The 16,610-nt window shown below is 34.6% G+C and overlaps 1 protein-coding gene across 1 annotated transcript; it reads left to right on the forward strand.

The window, feature by feature from the left end:
* The first annotated feature begins 355 nt into the window (after positions 1-355).
* LOC113347441 (small GTPase LIP1-like) lies at positions 356-3,617 on the forward strand. The gene is made up of 7 exons (XM_026591093.1): positions 356-775; positions 1,350-1,441; positions 1,532-1,673; positions 1,975-2,279; positions 2,554-2,607; positions 2,708-2,838; positions 3,140-3,617. Exons 1-7 carry the CDS (start codon positions 685-687, stop codon positions 3,333-3,335), a joined length of 1,011 nt encoding a protein of 336 aa, XP_026446878.1. The 5' UTR covers positions 356-684; the 3' UTR covers positions 3,336-3,617.
* The last annotated feature ends 12,993 nt before the right edge of the window (positions 3,618-16,610 follow it).

A 16,610-nucleotide genomic window follows, 5' to 3' on the forward strand; every position in this document is an offset into this window, starting at 1 on the left:
CAGCGCTCGAAAAGTGACCTTTACGCTGAATGGTTCAGCGCTGGGAGATTAATTTTCTGATCTAATGGCTGAGATTTAAAGCGCTGAACCAAACAACGCTAGATAATGGTCCCAGGTGACATTGACTGCTAATCTAACTACTAGATTAGCACTCCCATAGGACTTAAAAGGTTGCCTAGCTGACGTGGATTGCTAATCTAGCTGCTAGATTAGCACCCAAACGACTTGGCCTAGACAAAAACCAGCGTACACGGCAATTTTTGAGTCAGATGACTGAGTCAGATTCAAATGCGACGAATCGGGTGATTTAGAATAAAAGAAAAACAAACACCCTTTTAATTTTTTCGCGTTCAGAGTTCCAGACATCCAGTAAAGTAAACTTTACAGTTTCTTCTTCATCTTCTTTCAGATCTTATTGTGTTCATTACTTTTGTTAACTGTGCGAAGTATATCAGATTAATTTTCAAGTTAAAAATCTAGGTTAGTGTGGAAACAGCGAACTGAAGACATTTATTTCTCTGATTTTCTTTGGGAGGGGGGGAGGTTGTAACACGGATTTGATCAATTTGATTATTGAATTGGAGCTCAGATCTTCTCTGGGTTTTAATCAGGAATGATACTTCAAATATCCATATTGAACTCAAGGAGAAGTTGAACTGTCTAATTTAGATAGTTGTTAAAATTATGTTTTGGAGAGACCGAGAAAGGGAAAGCAACGAGTCTAATGGAGGTCCTCCTTGTGGGCAGATCAGAGTACTTGTAGTTGGAGATTCAGGTATCTATTTGTTTATTACTTTGATTATTCCCCTTTTCAGGGATTTTGAGGTGTTTATCCATATTCCATATTAGAGTTAGATTTGGAATCCCTTAAAATCACCTTACATTATTTGAACCATTGATTGACACATTACAATGAAAGATGTTAAGCTACATCATTTAGGATATAGTTTTCTACCTCAAAACACTGTGTGCTAGTACTCTATGTAGTAAGAGATGTATTGACAAACTTGTTATGGTCACATTGCTTAATATTATCTGCATGTCAGTGTGAAGAAGAGTATTAGCATCTTCTTAGATATGTGGAATTGTAGGAAACAACCTCTGGCAGTGTGCTTTGTTACTTCAACTACCCATTGTTCTATCTGGATAACAAAGAAATCTTTAGATCTATCCGGCATATAATCAATTCCGATGTTGTGCTTGTGTGCTTGGTATATTCTATTTAGTGAAAATAAACGCTATATTCTCTTGTTTAGAAAGTATGAAACTTTTCGCTAGTCCTACCTTCATGTATGCTTTAACTTCTTTACTCTCGTGAACTTTGTTTCTGAGTATCATTCTGTTAGCAGGTGTGGGAAAATCGTCACTAGTTCAGCTCATTGTTAATGGTTTGTCTATTGCTCGTCCTTCTCAAACAGTGGGGTGTTCAGTAAATGTGAAGGTAAGGTCGATGTAGGTTTTCTTCAAGGCATTTTGAAGCTGCTAATACTTAAAGCTATTCATCGACATTTTACTTGCTTTTCACATCCAGCATACAACTTATGGAAGCTCTGGTAGCTCTTCTAATAGCAGTAAAGGTGATTCAGAAAGGGACTTCTTTGTTGAACTTTGGGATATCTCAGGACACGAGCGATACAAAGATTGCCGATCTCTTTTCTATTCGCAGATTAATGGTGAGGAACGATTTCTAGTTGTTTAAGTTTCTTTAAGGCCTAAAACACTACATCATAAATTACCTAGAAGAACATGTAGTATTGTCAGGTGTTCCTAGAGCTGATTTCAAGTAGACTATTACATTGTCAGATCACATCACTGTAGAACATGTAACTCCCCGAGCAGTATTTGAAAAGAATGGTGGGAAAGATGTTTGATTCTTTTTCAAGTCGGCTTCTATAATTTTGTAATAGTGTAATGCCTGTAAAGTGTAAACCTACTGAAATATGGCATTTTCATTTTTCTTTGACTTACATACAGGTGTTATATTCGTCTACGATCTCTCCCAACCAAGGACAAAAAAGAGTTTGCAGAAGTGGGCAGTTGAAATCTCAGCAAATGGATCATTCTCAGCTCCTTTAGGATCTGGAGGTCCTGGTGGCCTACCTGTACCATACATTGTTATTGGCAACAAAGCAGATGTTGCAGCAAAAGAGGGCCCACGAGGAAGCAGTGGAAACCTTGTCGACGCTGCTCGCCAGTGGGTGGAAAAACAAGGTTTACTCCCATCTAGCGACGAACTTCCGCTGACTGAGAGCTTTCCAGGCAGTGGAGCGCTTCTTGCTGTAAGAAATCCAAAAATTAAGAATGTTTAGCTCTATTCATAATTGGAATTGAATAACTGAATGCAGTAGAAAGAATATTAAAATATAATTGGAGTTTCAGTTTTTAAACAGCTGCTGTAGAATTAGCATGTTATAGCAAATTAAAGATAAGATGAAAGTTAAGAAATGCTAAAAATAAATCAAATCTTATATCTTCTTAATTATTGGTGGTGCTTTAGTTTATAGATTCAGCTTCACTTGGAGTCCCCCTTTAACTTTTGGTGTATCTTTGCAGGCGGCTAAAGAAGCAAGATTTGACAAGGAAGCTGTGACAAAATTCTTTCGCATGGTCAGTATATTGGTGTTTCATCAGTTTACACCATAAAACTACTATTATTGTCTTGGTAAACAGTAGCTTGCCGACTAACATATCCGGAACTCTTTTGCAGTTGATCAGGAGAAGATATTTTTCCGAAGAATTACTTGCATCAAATCCATGGTCTGTTAGTCCATCTCAGAGACCTGTTCACCATTCAGGAGATAGTTTGAGCGATGATGATCATTATCGCAAAGCTCAAAAGTAAACTCTTGCTACTGAACCATCATAATTGTGTCTATTAATAGATTGGTCAAAAATTATAATTAACCTTGTTCTTAACACACTTATGATTCTGGCCGCACTCCCTCTCTCACTCTCTTCCTTGGACTCACAAAACAATCCTTTTCAAAATTTTAGATACACTGCTAAATTTTCTTTATAAACTACTGCTGCCAGCTTTCCGGTACTTTTTCATGTTCAGATGCTTATTTATTTCACCTGCAGAAATAATATGTGGGACGAGGCTCCTTATAACTTTCTTTTTCTTCTCTCCTGTCTACAGTTTAAGCGGTGATCCGTACAAGTATAACATGCTTCCTCCCCTTCCAGCTCAACGGAACCTGACACCACCTTCGACGCTTTATCCCCAACAACCTGTGTCTGTTTCTGACAACTATCACCTCCCAAGTTTTGCCATGTCAGCTGGGTCTCAAGAGGTTGGTAACTCAAGGTCTAAGAGAATGGATATTAATGTGTAATTTGTTTGACCCATCTGAACTTCTCCTGTAAGTTGCATCACTGGTTTGGACTTTGGATGTCGAAATCTGCATCATTGTTCTATGAGTTTGGTGGGTTTTTTCTGTATCTCATCATTAGGTTAACTGAATGCTCGAATGTATATGGATAGATGATTATCAGTTCTCATACAAATATTGAATTTTATTCTGTAATGCTGGATACTAGAAATAACCCGTGTCCTAAGGGTATTGGTTTTGGTTTGATCGTGTTTTCTTCGTGATAAAGAAAACATTTGTCGTGCAGCCACCTAATTATGATACAGTTACATTTTGTATTGTGCAGATCTACTGTCGCTAAAATCAGCTCCTCTACATAATTGAAAAAGCAACAACCCGGTAGCTTAATAACATATACATAAGATCGTGTGAAGTTATATAAATTACAACTGACCGAAGCGACTTAGGTGGAAACTCAACGACGACACCAACAATCTAAATTTTTTTATGATCATGTTACTCCCAAATCAACCGGGAACTCATTTAAAACACCAATAGTCATAAAATATAATGCAATTATGATAAATTAGCCCAATATATGCCACAAAAAATAGACAAAGTTAATACAATGCAATTATTACAGGCTCTAAGACGTGTAACAACACAAAAAGAGAAAAATCTTTGATATTACTGACTAAAAATCTAAACTTGCAATCTAGTGGATGCTTTTCATCAAATCAATTTATTAACCTATAGATTGGTAGAGTCCGACGCATAACCCAAGTTTTCAGCAAAGGAGGATGGATGCTAAATGAAAGAAACCTATTATAGGGGCTCTAAACATTGGGTTTTGAGGGCTCATAAGATGACAAAATCGGGTTATGAAATAGTGATCAACAAAACCCCATATCCAACTATTTTTTGTAGTGGCTAAAATACCCTCCATAAATTATAAAATTAAATTTATTACCTTCTCCTTCTCTTTCATTCATAAATCATGATGAAGATGATGATCATATACAAAAAAAACTAAACCTATTATCTTCTCCTTCTCTTTTCATTTATAAATCATGATGAAGATGATGATCATAAAAAAAAACTCTATTATTTTTCCTTCTCTCTTCTTATTCTCCGTTGCGATGAAGAAGAAGATCACAAAAAAGAAAAACTAAGGAAACCCATCACTTAGTTTTGCTTTTTGAAACCCCGAAATCCGAACCATAAGCTAACCTGCGGTTGGGAAAATTCATACTTCCCAACCGTAAGTAGAAGTTACGATATGGAAGTATGATTTTTCAAACCGTAGGATTTTTGAACCCAGAATATATGGTTTGGAAGTTAAGAACTCCAAAACGTAGATTACTTACGGTTGGAAAACCAAACCGTAGGCACCGTCTACGGTTGGGAAATCAAACCGTAGGTATTGTCTACGGCGTGGAAAGCAAACCGTAGGCGTTCATACTTCCCAACCGTAGACAGTTCTGAAACTGTTTTTTCAAAAACCTAATTCGATCGATTCCCCCTATCCATGCATTAAACCTAATGAAATAAGATGGGTTTTTTTTGTACCTTATTAAAGTCATTGCAGGTGGATTAAGTGGTGTTAACCGATAATGAATTATTTTGAGAATTAACGATTAATCGAATAAATAGACGATGGAGGTGATGGGGAAGAAGAAAATGGAAGAGTTAAGAGGAAAGGAATGAAAAAAAATTAATTTTAGGTTTCAATATTTAATAGGTTAAGGATATTTTAGTATTTTTCTTATGAATTAGGTCCCCCTATCTTCATTGTAGGATATTTGAATCCTTAGGAGCACTGAAAACTTTTTTCTTGGAGCCCCTAAAATAGGTTTCAAATGAAAAGAAACTAATGGGAAGAAAATACACATAATTCATTTTTCAAAATGATAGGAGATTACTATCTAAAACTTTGTTCCTTCATTTATTTTTACTTTGTATATGATCCACATAATAGACAGTGATACTCAAATCATATGAAATCAAATCTTGGTATCATCGATTGTGAAAAGCAAAAAAAGAAGTTGGTCTTATTTTGTTTTAATTAAGAACACACTTTCATTAATAATACTTAGATAAAATGATTACCTAAGAAGCTATTAGCAAAACTAATATGCTTCGGAAAAAAAAACTAATAAATCAAAAAGACGAAACTCCTTTTCAAAGTTCTTGTAATATAGCTTAATGCAAAGAGACTGGTAACAAATCATGGTTAAACCTTGCATTAGCCTTAAATACAAATAGGTAATATTTCTTTTTCAAAACCTTACTCCATAACACAGCCTAATTTTTTATTTTTTTTTACACAACTTGTGAGAAATGGATTATTAACAAAATACAATGAGTCAAATGTCTGAGAAAGCTACCTACCCAGGTAAAAAATTAATTAAAGAAAGAAAAACATAAAAAAGAACGCGCTAATACAGAATTCAACCAAATACAGTCATGAATGAAGAAACACAAATCCCCTAAGTACAAAGTTACTCACCTTTTGAACAACTATTGACTTCAGTGAAACTTCTAATGGTTAAAAGCTTCCCGATTTGATGCATACGAATGAAAGATGTTCTCGTAACATTTCGATGAAAGAGATGTGTCTTGGATATTTATGGTAGGTTTTCTCATTTATATTCGAAGACTCTTCATGTTTTGCACCCAATAAAATACGTGTTGTTGTTTTTTGTCTTGTTGATGAAGCTGTTAAAAACATAATTGTTTTATGCACAATTCTTTAATTTGTTGGAGTTTATTATTGTTATAATATTTTTTTTATATCATTGTTGGAGTTCAATAGATAAAGTCTCTGAGATTGATTATTATTTGGGACATTTTATAAAGTACCCCTGTTTTGAAATGTACACTTTAAAAGTACCCCCGATTTTATAAATTTTCTAAAGTACCCCGTTTTATTCAAAAGACAAATTCCATCAAGTTAAGTGCTAGGTGGCAGTTATCTTTCCAATTAAAAGTCCTATTTACCCCTGAACTACGTCTACTTGGTAGAGAGGATAAATGACTCGACGATCCTGAAAGAGGGTGTAACGATCCTGAACTAGGCTCTACGAACCTGAAAGTGGTGTAACGATCCTGAACCGGGCTCAACTAACCTGAAAAATATTGTAGAAGATTGATTCTCCACCAAGCAAAAACCACAAGATACTTGGGAATGATGAACCCTTTCAGGGAATGATGAAACGAACCTGAAAATGATGACACGATCCTGAACCGAGCTCGACAAATTGGAAAAATGATGTAGAAGATAAACATACTAACAAGTATAAACTTTACAAAAAGTAAACTAGTGTTAACTAACTAGGATGGAAAACTAAACAACGGGCACTTTAGAAAATTTGTAAAAAACGGGGCTAACAAAAAAACGAGGTCAATAAAAACGGAGGTACTTTATAAATTCTCCCTTATTATTTTTGGATCAAAATTTTTTTTTTCCCACTTGATGAAGAAAATTCTTTACAGATATATACATCATGATTGCGAATTCCAAAAAACAAATAATGGTCTTTAATTTTTGGATCTCTTTTACCATTAGTTTGAGTGGAAGTCCAGTTAATGCAAATTTATGATGATGGAGTTTACAACTTACATGACCGTCGGTTGTCGTAAGCTGATATAAGACTGAGATGGTCGGATCATCCATTTGTCTCTCAAAATGTTATCCGACCATCGGTTGCTCAAAAACCCATTCTATTTTGTATTGTAGATAATTCTGCAATGTGTATTCTTTTATTTCCATTTTTTTGGTAAAGGAAGTGTCCTATACTACTTGCAAGTAAGTTAAATTATGGATTGTTATATGACAAGTGTACTGTATCCATCCTCGTTCCACGATAAAAAAAAATATCAGTGCACGAGTATCCCAGTAGTTTATTGGGTGGATCAATGAGTACATAAAGTATCTTGGTCTAGTGAACTGAAATGCGTAAAATTTGTTGTGCCTACAAATGGCAAAAGGCCCAACACTCTCGATAGAGAGCCATTTTTTAGTCGTTTTGATGATGGTAAGTTAGTAATAGCTTCTCTTCGATTTCATCTCTAAAATAAAAGGAACTTAAGTTCAAAAACAAAGAAAAAATTCAAGAAAAGAACCAGATTATATGATAATGAAAAAAATGTCTTAAATTTCCATTAATTGCGGCCTTGGGGGAAATTTTACTCTTTGAATACCCCTTAGTAATTGTGAGGGCATTTGTTATAAAAGCATTTAACCTTTGAAGAAACAAATATCCCGCCTTATTGAATTTGCTTCCAAGAAATTCAGAGAGAAAGATAGGGAGTTTGAAAGAGCAGAGAGAGCGGGTATAATGTAGATTTGACTATTCATTTATCTCATCTGAGAACCATAGCTCATTCCTTATCTTTAACTCAAGCTCACTGAATAATTCTGTTGGTGTTTGGAGTAACATTACTTCTCTGAGGTAATTTCAAAATTCAAACTCTAGATAACGAACTTGTTACTTCGAGTTTAGTTTGTTTTCTACTGGATTCTTCTAGTTTGATTGTTGAATTCAAATTAAAGATCATTGTTTCTGTTACTGATTTTGAGATTGAATTTTGATTCATAATTAGTTTTTGATGTATTTTAATCTGATGATTCTCTGTGATGATTCTTATTTGAGTTTTTTGATGATTTTTTTTCGTTGAAACTGATGTGTTGTCGTTCTAATCTTGAAATATAAATGAATCAAGAAATATCATGTGAAATTCAATTGAGATTTTTGCTTCTGATCTTCAAATCTTCTTCCAGTTCCGATTTTAGTACTGTATTAATCTAGTTAAGACTATAATTTTAGGTGTTCTCAATGTATGAGAAACACAAGGGAAAATATGTATATTTTATTAATGAAGATTACAAAATATATACAAATATTGCAGAAGATATATAAAGTTATTGCTTGTTCTACAAACATATAACAAGGAAAATATTACAGCTGTGACTTATTAAGTCACGTCCGTGATATATCTAACACTCCCCCTCGATCTAACGGATTTTCAACGACATTGAGCTTAGAGTGAAGCGTGCAAAAATGATCCATTGGAGTACATTTCGTATAGACATATGCAATTTGATCCTTAGATGAAATAAAGCGAACAACAAATTGTCCACTTTGAACTCTCTCACGAACAAAATGATAGTTAATTTTGAGTGTTTTGTACGACTATGAAACAATGGATTCATCTTAAGATATGTGGCTCCAAAATTGAGACTATAATTTTAGGTGTTCTCAATGAATGACAAACACAAGGGAAAATATGTATATTTATATTAATGAAGATTACAAAAGATATACAAATATCACAAAAGATATGTAAAGATATTGCTTGTTCTACAAACATATAACAAGGGAATATTAAAAGTCGTGACTTATTAATTCACGTCCATAATATATCTAATAGTCCCCTCTCGATCTAAGCGGATTGTCAACGACAATGAGCTTAGAAGGAAGCGTGCAAAAATGAACCTTTCTTTGGAGTAGATTTCGTAAAGATATCTGCAATTTGATCCTTAGATGGAACAAAACGAACAAAAAGATGTCCACTTTGAACTCTCTCACGAACAAAATTATAGTTAATTTCGATGTGTTTTGTACGACCATGAAACACCAGATTTATCGTACGATATGTGGCTCCCAAATTGAGACTATAATCTTAGGCGTTCTCAATGAATGAGAAACACAAGGAAAAATATGTATATTTACATTAATGAAGATGACAAAAGATGTACAAATATTACAGAAGATATATAAAGATATTGCTTGTTCTACAAACATATAACAAGGTAAAGTTTACAACCATGACTTATTAAGTAACGTCTGTAATTTATCAAACACATCTAGTTAAAAGGTTATATTGCATCTAATGATTCTTATTAAGATCAAGCTAACGAATTTATGTTTTTTTTTTTTGACGATTGAGTTTTTTATGGTAAATTAACTTTTGAAATTTGTTGAAATCGATCTATCGTTGTTTTGAGTATATTTGCTTTGTCTGCTATGTTTGTATGTGTTCTTGTTTGAATTTTTGGAAAACTTGACTCATTGAATCAAAAAATATTCTACTCTGTTCTTACGTGTTATTATTTGAAGTTGGATCGAGATTCTTCCTCTGATCAGATAGATCTTACGATTTTAAACTCTTTTGTATTTTTTCGAATATTTCTCATAATACCAGGTCATAATTTTCATGAATTCAAATTAGTACAAGGAAATTTTATCAGATTTTTTTTTTGGTGAATTTTATTCCATGATTCCTAGGCTTTAGTTGTTGAACTGAATCAAATGAAAGAATAGAAAGTGGGAAACAATTTGATCTAATTTTGATTTTGAAATTGAAAATCACAGGATGACGAGAAAATTTAAAATAGTTGAAAGATAGTCGAGGTAGAGAGATTAAGAGAAGGAGGATAGGAGACTTGTATGCGCCCAGCATACAAGTCTGCAAATCCTTGGGTAGCTACTTGTCGCAGGTATGGTAACTTCTCAAGAAAGTCTAGTTATAAAGTTTATTTGTGTTTCTATATTATTGTAGAACACCTTGGAAAATTCTTAGCGCAGGTTTGGCAAACAGTTCTCAGTTTTGAAAAAATAGTGAAAAATACGTCTGTTATAGGTGTTTCCCAAAAAAACATTTTCCTTTAATTTCTTTTTTCCGTTTTAGAATCGATGATAAATTCACATTTTTACGGTTTTCTAAATTTTGTTTTTCTTTCAAATTTCGGTAAATTTTCAATTTAAGCATCTTTAGAAAAGGAAAAGACTCCATCATATTATTCACTGCAATTATTGAAACCATAAGTCGGCATCAAGCTGATATGGTGTTTGATGTTTTGATTTCAGTTGGTTAAACTTAAAATGCATGGGTTTCTGAGTTACTTATCTATAGTTTTATTTTGAGATTTTAGATGATGGCTTCATCCAAATATTTATAGTTTCAGTACCTTGATGAGTTCTGTAAATAAAGGCAAATTTAAGAAGCCCATCAATTGTTGATTAAATTACCAAGATAAGGTTTCAACTAAATATCTTTTCGAATGATGGGAGCGAATCGAATGTTAGATCCTATAGGAAATGTGTGATAGAGGATTGATTTTTGATCCAAATGTGTTAGAAATTTTGATTTTAAACAATTAAAGCACTTAATGTGGTTTGACCCCTATACCACTTGCACCCTAATATGTTTTTCAAGTGAATTCTTAAAACATTAGTCTCATTTTCACACGAGTTAACAAGAACTATGTGTCTATTTTGTTTGATATATGTGTCACGCATGCTTGAGTTATTTCCAATATTTCACATCTTTCCTTATAAATTTTTTATTGTACATAACGTTATAGAATATTTTCTAGTGAAGAATATTTATCTTGTTTCTAACGATGTGAAGAATCTTTGCTTCTCGTTTTTGGTAAAAAGATCTTGCATTGCATAATTCTCGTGTTTGGGAAGAATATCTTTTTTTTTTTACAATATTTTCTCGTTTGTAACGTGGTCTGATTTTGAACTCTACAAAAGCAAGTCTATTACATATTTTTCTAAAGTGAGAAATAAGAGAGAAAAAATATGAGAAGAGATAAATAACTTTTGTTCTTCTTCTTCGCATGCTTTTCATCTTTTTAAAGAATATTTTCTTGTTTCCAACAATGTCACCTCGTGTGCAATGTTGTCTCGTTTGTATCACCGACTGATTTTTGGTACTCTACGAAAGCAAGTCATAAATCCATTTTCAAAGTAGAAGAAAAAGATAAGAGAAAAACAATAAGAGTTTCTACTTCTATTCTTCTTCGTGTGTTTTGTGTGAAACAATGTCCTTTCACTACTTTGATTTCAACTGCCAAGTTCTTAGGGCGTTTTCTTGTATGCCACAATGAGGAATTCTAACGATAGTTGTATCCTGGAGACAACTTGTCAAAGAAGCTATAACATCTCTCTGTTTAGAAGAGTAAGAGGTGATATTGTCTTTAGGTCATCGTACCTAATATGTGCCTCTATTATTTTTGTTCCACATGCTACTCGACGTGATTCATCCACCAATTTGCTTCAAACAAAGCTAAGTATCACTTGTGCTTATTCAATTTATTTTCATTATTGTTGTTTCTAACCCAACAATCTAATGGCAATATCTTAGTTTTTGTAACAACAATAACGAAAAATATTTTTGACCAATAAGTTTAGTGGTAACATTCATAGAGTACTTAGCTTCAATAATAAAAATTTGAATGACTGATTGGTTTTTAAATGGTTGGTGTTGATTAATTTTTGGAAAACTAAAGATGTTCATCTTTTAAGTGAAATAGAAAAAATTAAAATAAGAGTTTTGGGTTTATCTCTTAACTCAGGAAGATTTTTGTTAAATCCTTTTAGCAAGATGTAGTATACATCTTGACGACTATTACTCCCACCAAATATTATGATTTTCGGAGTTGTAAGTATTTATTTGATATTTTACAAAACTGTGAAACGTTTCTGAAAAATTTGACGGGCGGAAAAAACGCTCCTGAAGAATTAGCCTTTTCTGGCATAACCATGAATTTCTGGAAATGTTGATCCAAGTAAGATGTTCAGTTCTGGATCTTATCTTTAAACCTCTTTTTGATTTATCTGATTTGGATATATATTTTGAGATATAAGGTATTTGGAAAATTGTTGTGCATGATTGTTAACAAAACATGAAACGTGTGTATCCTCTTGATTATGTGTAACAACTTTTGATTAGTGGTGTGCTATCTCTTTGGGTATATCATGGGAACCTGTGGAAGTGATTTCTTAGAGGACATTTAGTTGAAATTTAATTCTCATGATAACTTAAGCATATAGCTAGCAAATCGATTCCTATGACATGAACAATAATCTTTTGTAGAGGTAAATTTGTATTACTTTGTCGAGAAATAATATGATATTGATTAGTTGTGTATCAAATTTGTTTATGTTCAAAATCACTTGGATCATTTATGTTTTGTGTAACATCAATTTTCCTAAGTCACATGTTTGGTTAACAATTATGGTGCAACAAGAAGATTGTGTGTTTAAATTGATTTGGAAATACACTTTTTTGAGCAAAGAAGAGGAGATTTTATTGAAATAAAACAAGGATAGAAGATAAAAACAACAAACAAACAAATATTGAACCTAAAAAACTAGTTCTTTCTTTCTGCAGCTAAGATACTTGCTATAGCATTTGGAGGCTCCTCCAGCCAAATTTCAGACCTAATACTAATTCTAGCTAATTTTTCAAGCTTGTCTGCTGCAATATTACAAGACCTTTTTTGGAAAATAACTTGACAAGACTCTAACTGTTGAAAGATTTCTTAACACTCTAGGATGATGTTTTCATCTTCCCATTTGAAACCTTCAACACTACCATTGCAACTACTAATAATTGATCTATTATCCCCTTCTATAATAACTTGCTGAAGTTGCATATCTTTAATCCATTATAAGCTCTGAGCAGCACCAAAGCTTCAGCTTGATTCACATCTCTGGCTCTTGTTGAGAAGGCCATTGCTGCCAAGAAATCACGAGCAATTAGAGCAAACCCAGCATTAGTATTCTAGGATACAAATGAAGCATCAATATTAATTTTTATCCAATTTTCAGGGGGGTTTCTCCAAGTTTCCCGATGACTAGTGCAAGATTTATCTTGATTTTTTCCTTGCATTTCAAAACTATTCAAGTGCATGATGTTAACATAAGCTCTGATTCTGTGCACTATGCTTCTAGGATGATAAGATTTATTTTCATGCACTTTTTCACATGTAGTTTTCCATAAATGCTATAAGGTACATGCCGCTAGACAAGCTAGATTATTATTTGTAGCTTCCTGAGAATGGTTATCTGCAAAACCAAGATATAATCCAATTTTTGGTAGAAGTATGCATGTTATTAGAATGGTGAAGGGTTGCTGATATGCCAAACCAAACAACATCTGAGAATCTGCAGCTACAAAGGAGATGAGCTTGTTTCTTCTTCCTCATTGCAGAAAGTACAAAGACTGCTAAATTCCTTCTTGTATTTGTGTTGATGGTGAATTTTCAATAAAGGTCAAAATCGTAAAATTATGATACTGCATGTTTCTGACACGACTTCAGGAACGCATGTGACGATTCATATTTTACGAGCCATGATGCATATGTCACTCGAAAAGCCTCCCCAAAGCGTTCGATGTTGCTCATTTCATCACGACCTCTATGTAGAATAACATAATTTGGCGGTTCTCCGTATGATTGAGAACTTAATGCCTTCAGGACGCCGGTGACACTCATTGTTCCCTGACTACATAGATAGACCCACCTATATGTAGAAGAATGATTGGGCGGTCCTCCTACATAATTGTTTGTTGAGAGGGCAAAACGCCTTCAGGACGTCGGTGACACTTACTGTTCCCTGACTATGTAGAGAGACCGTGTATAGATTCAGGCGATTCTCCATACAGAATTTTTGAGAGGGAAAAACGCCTTTAGGACATCGGCAACATTCTTTGTTTCCTGACTATGCACCTTTTGGGACGGGTATGACGCTTTACTGGCTAATATCCCTTCTACAATAGATTAATTCTACCATGACATTCACCACTAAATTCCTAGAAGATAATCTATTTTATCTCATTACTCCGATTTCATGACCGAATCCACAGATGATCTCATGGAATGGTAATAGATAATTTTATTACTCTGATTCTATGGTCGAATCCACGATCCCATGGGATGGTAATATAACCACTCATTTTATTACTCCGATTCTATGGTCGAATCCACGATCCCATGGAATGGTGATACTCGTTTTATTATTCCAAATTCATGGTCGAATTCACGGCTGATCCTATGGATTGATAATAAATAACTACTCACCTTTATTACTCAGTTTCATGAATCATTCTCCACTGAATTTCATAAATTAGTAATAAATACTCAACAGCCGGGCATCTGGACCATCACTGAGTAAGCCACAAGAAAATAGTGCAAGTGTACACGACAATGATGCACGACCGAGCACTCGAATGAAAGAACGAGTATTCGAATATATGGGCAAACGAGGAATCCTACACAAAATAGGAGAGAGAAAATAATATTATAATAATAAAAGTGGCACCTAGGGGACCGGGCCCACCGGCCGGTCATGTCGTCACGGCTGGTCCCCCACGTCTTTTTCCTTTATTTTAAATTATTTTATTATTTTCATGAACTCATGAAAACTCCTTCATTTTAGCAATTTTCTTGTTTGAGCAAAACTCATGGTTTCTCCATATTTTCACGGTTTCATGAAAAATAATAAAAAATAGGGAAAGGTGTTGCGGGAACGGGCTACCTGGCCGGACGTACATGCCCTAGCCGTGGCCGGTCGCATACCTTACAATCCCTAGTCTTTCATAATTATTATTTCCCTCATCTCATGAAACTCCTCAGTTTGAGCAAAAATCATGGTTTCTTCATATTTTCTCAAATATTGCTCAAACCATGAAAAAGTTAAATGGTCACATGACTGACTAGGCGATTCACGAAAAATATTAAAATATCATTATTTTAATATTCTAAAAAATTGATGAAACGAGCAGAGTTCTACTTTTCTCATTCGAGCAAAATCAAGAATTTCAGTCAAAGATCAAACTCTTCTGAAAATCCAACATATTGCTCAAACGCACACCAGAAAATACCGAAACTCTTAGGACTGAGACACGGACATTGTGGTGATACGGGCATGCTCCCTTGACGACCAAGGGCGGCCCTAAGGCTTGCAAGGAGCTGGTCCCACACGTTTTCACGATTTTGACCTAATTTGCGCAATTGCTCATATTGGGTCCAAACTCTTTCCAACCAACTTGGAGATTGCCCAAACGGCTATCAGCTGGTCCCACGACCACCAAGGGACGGTATCATTACCTCCTGGTCGGTCCCTCACTTTCCATAATTAGGTTTTATCACCTAATGCTCAATCGAGCACTATTTCAATAAATGATGAAACCGACATTTAATCATCATTCTTTCACCAACTGGCCAACCAAGGACCCTGGTGCACGCTCACTCGAGCACTTGGGCGCCACATGGACGTCCATCATCCCATGTGGTCGGTCCTCCATCACTCATGGCCTATTTTCAGCAATTCATCAATTGACGAACAATTGATCAAAAATTAGGGTTTCGAATAAATGCTCCACAAATTATCATTCTGGGCAAGATTCAAACACTAATAAATTTATGTTGATTCAATAACCAACATCTGGATTAATTATATAATATGCGGTAGCTTACCAATATTTTAATTAATATTTTATTAGGTCACGTTACCAATAAATAATCCGTCGAATTGAGCAATACTTACTCAGTTACTTGAATATTGATCAAAATATCAATATTCGGTGATTCGTCGATTTTAGCAATACTTTCTCAGTTGCTCGATATTGATCTAACTATCAATATTCAGTAATTCGTCGAATCGAGCAATGCTTGCTCAGTTGCTCGAATATTGATCCAACTATCAATATTCAGTAGTTCGTCGAATCGAGCAATACTTGCTCAGTTGCTCGAATTTAACAGTATTTGCTCAGATGAGCAATATCAACATAAGAACATGTATGTTCAATCCATGAATCACTAAGCATTCGTCACTCATGCTCAATTCAAAAATACTTAGACTCACTGTGTAATCAGTCAACAACTAACTAATTAATACACGTCTGCCTTGCAGACTTCACAAATCATAAGACATCAATCATGTCACATGGGGGATATCAATTAGGGTTTTGGTCTGACGGCCTACGGCATGTGGATTCATCCATGACGATAAATGTGAGTAATTCGTGCAAACGGTTGAAGGAGTTAGAAAAGTAGTGGGTAGACGGTTAACCAATTCTCCGCACGACCTGGAACTGGTTTCACCATGATTTCCCACTTTCCCACTCTTTCACTCAAGAAACCGTCACACTTGCATGGATCAATGTGTTTATTCTGACAATATAAATAGGTCTATGGATCTATAATTGAGGGGGACAATTTTTCGAGTCATCACTCTTGGAAATTCCATCAATCGACCAGAACTTACTTTTAACTCAACAGTTCACAGAAAACTTGCAAAAACCTTCAACACATCCACAACCCTTGATCATCATTGATCCCACACAATTCTCAGCTTCCCTCCTACAGATCAACCCATCTCCTTCTTTTTGACCGAATTGACTCTGGAACGGCCATTGACTTGGTTTAGGATGGAGTCCTACATATTGATCTATGGAATCTAAGCACTCCCTTTGCAGTGCATCTGTGTGAGGTTGAACAGT

The sequence above is a fragment of the Papaver somniferum genome, chromosome 2 (genome assembly GCF_003573695.1).
Source record: "Papaver somniferum cultivar HN1 chromosome 2, ASM357369v1, whole genome shotgun sequence".
NCBI lineage: Eukaryota > Viridiplantae > Streptophyta > Magnoliopsida > Ranunculales > Papaveraceae > Papaver > Papaver somniferum.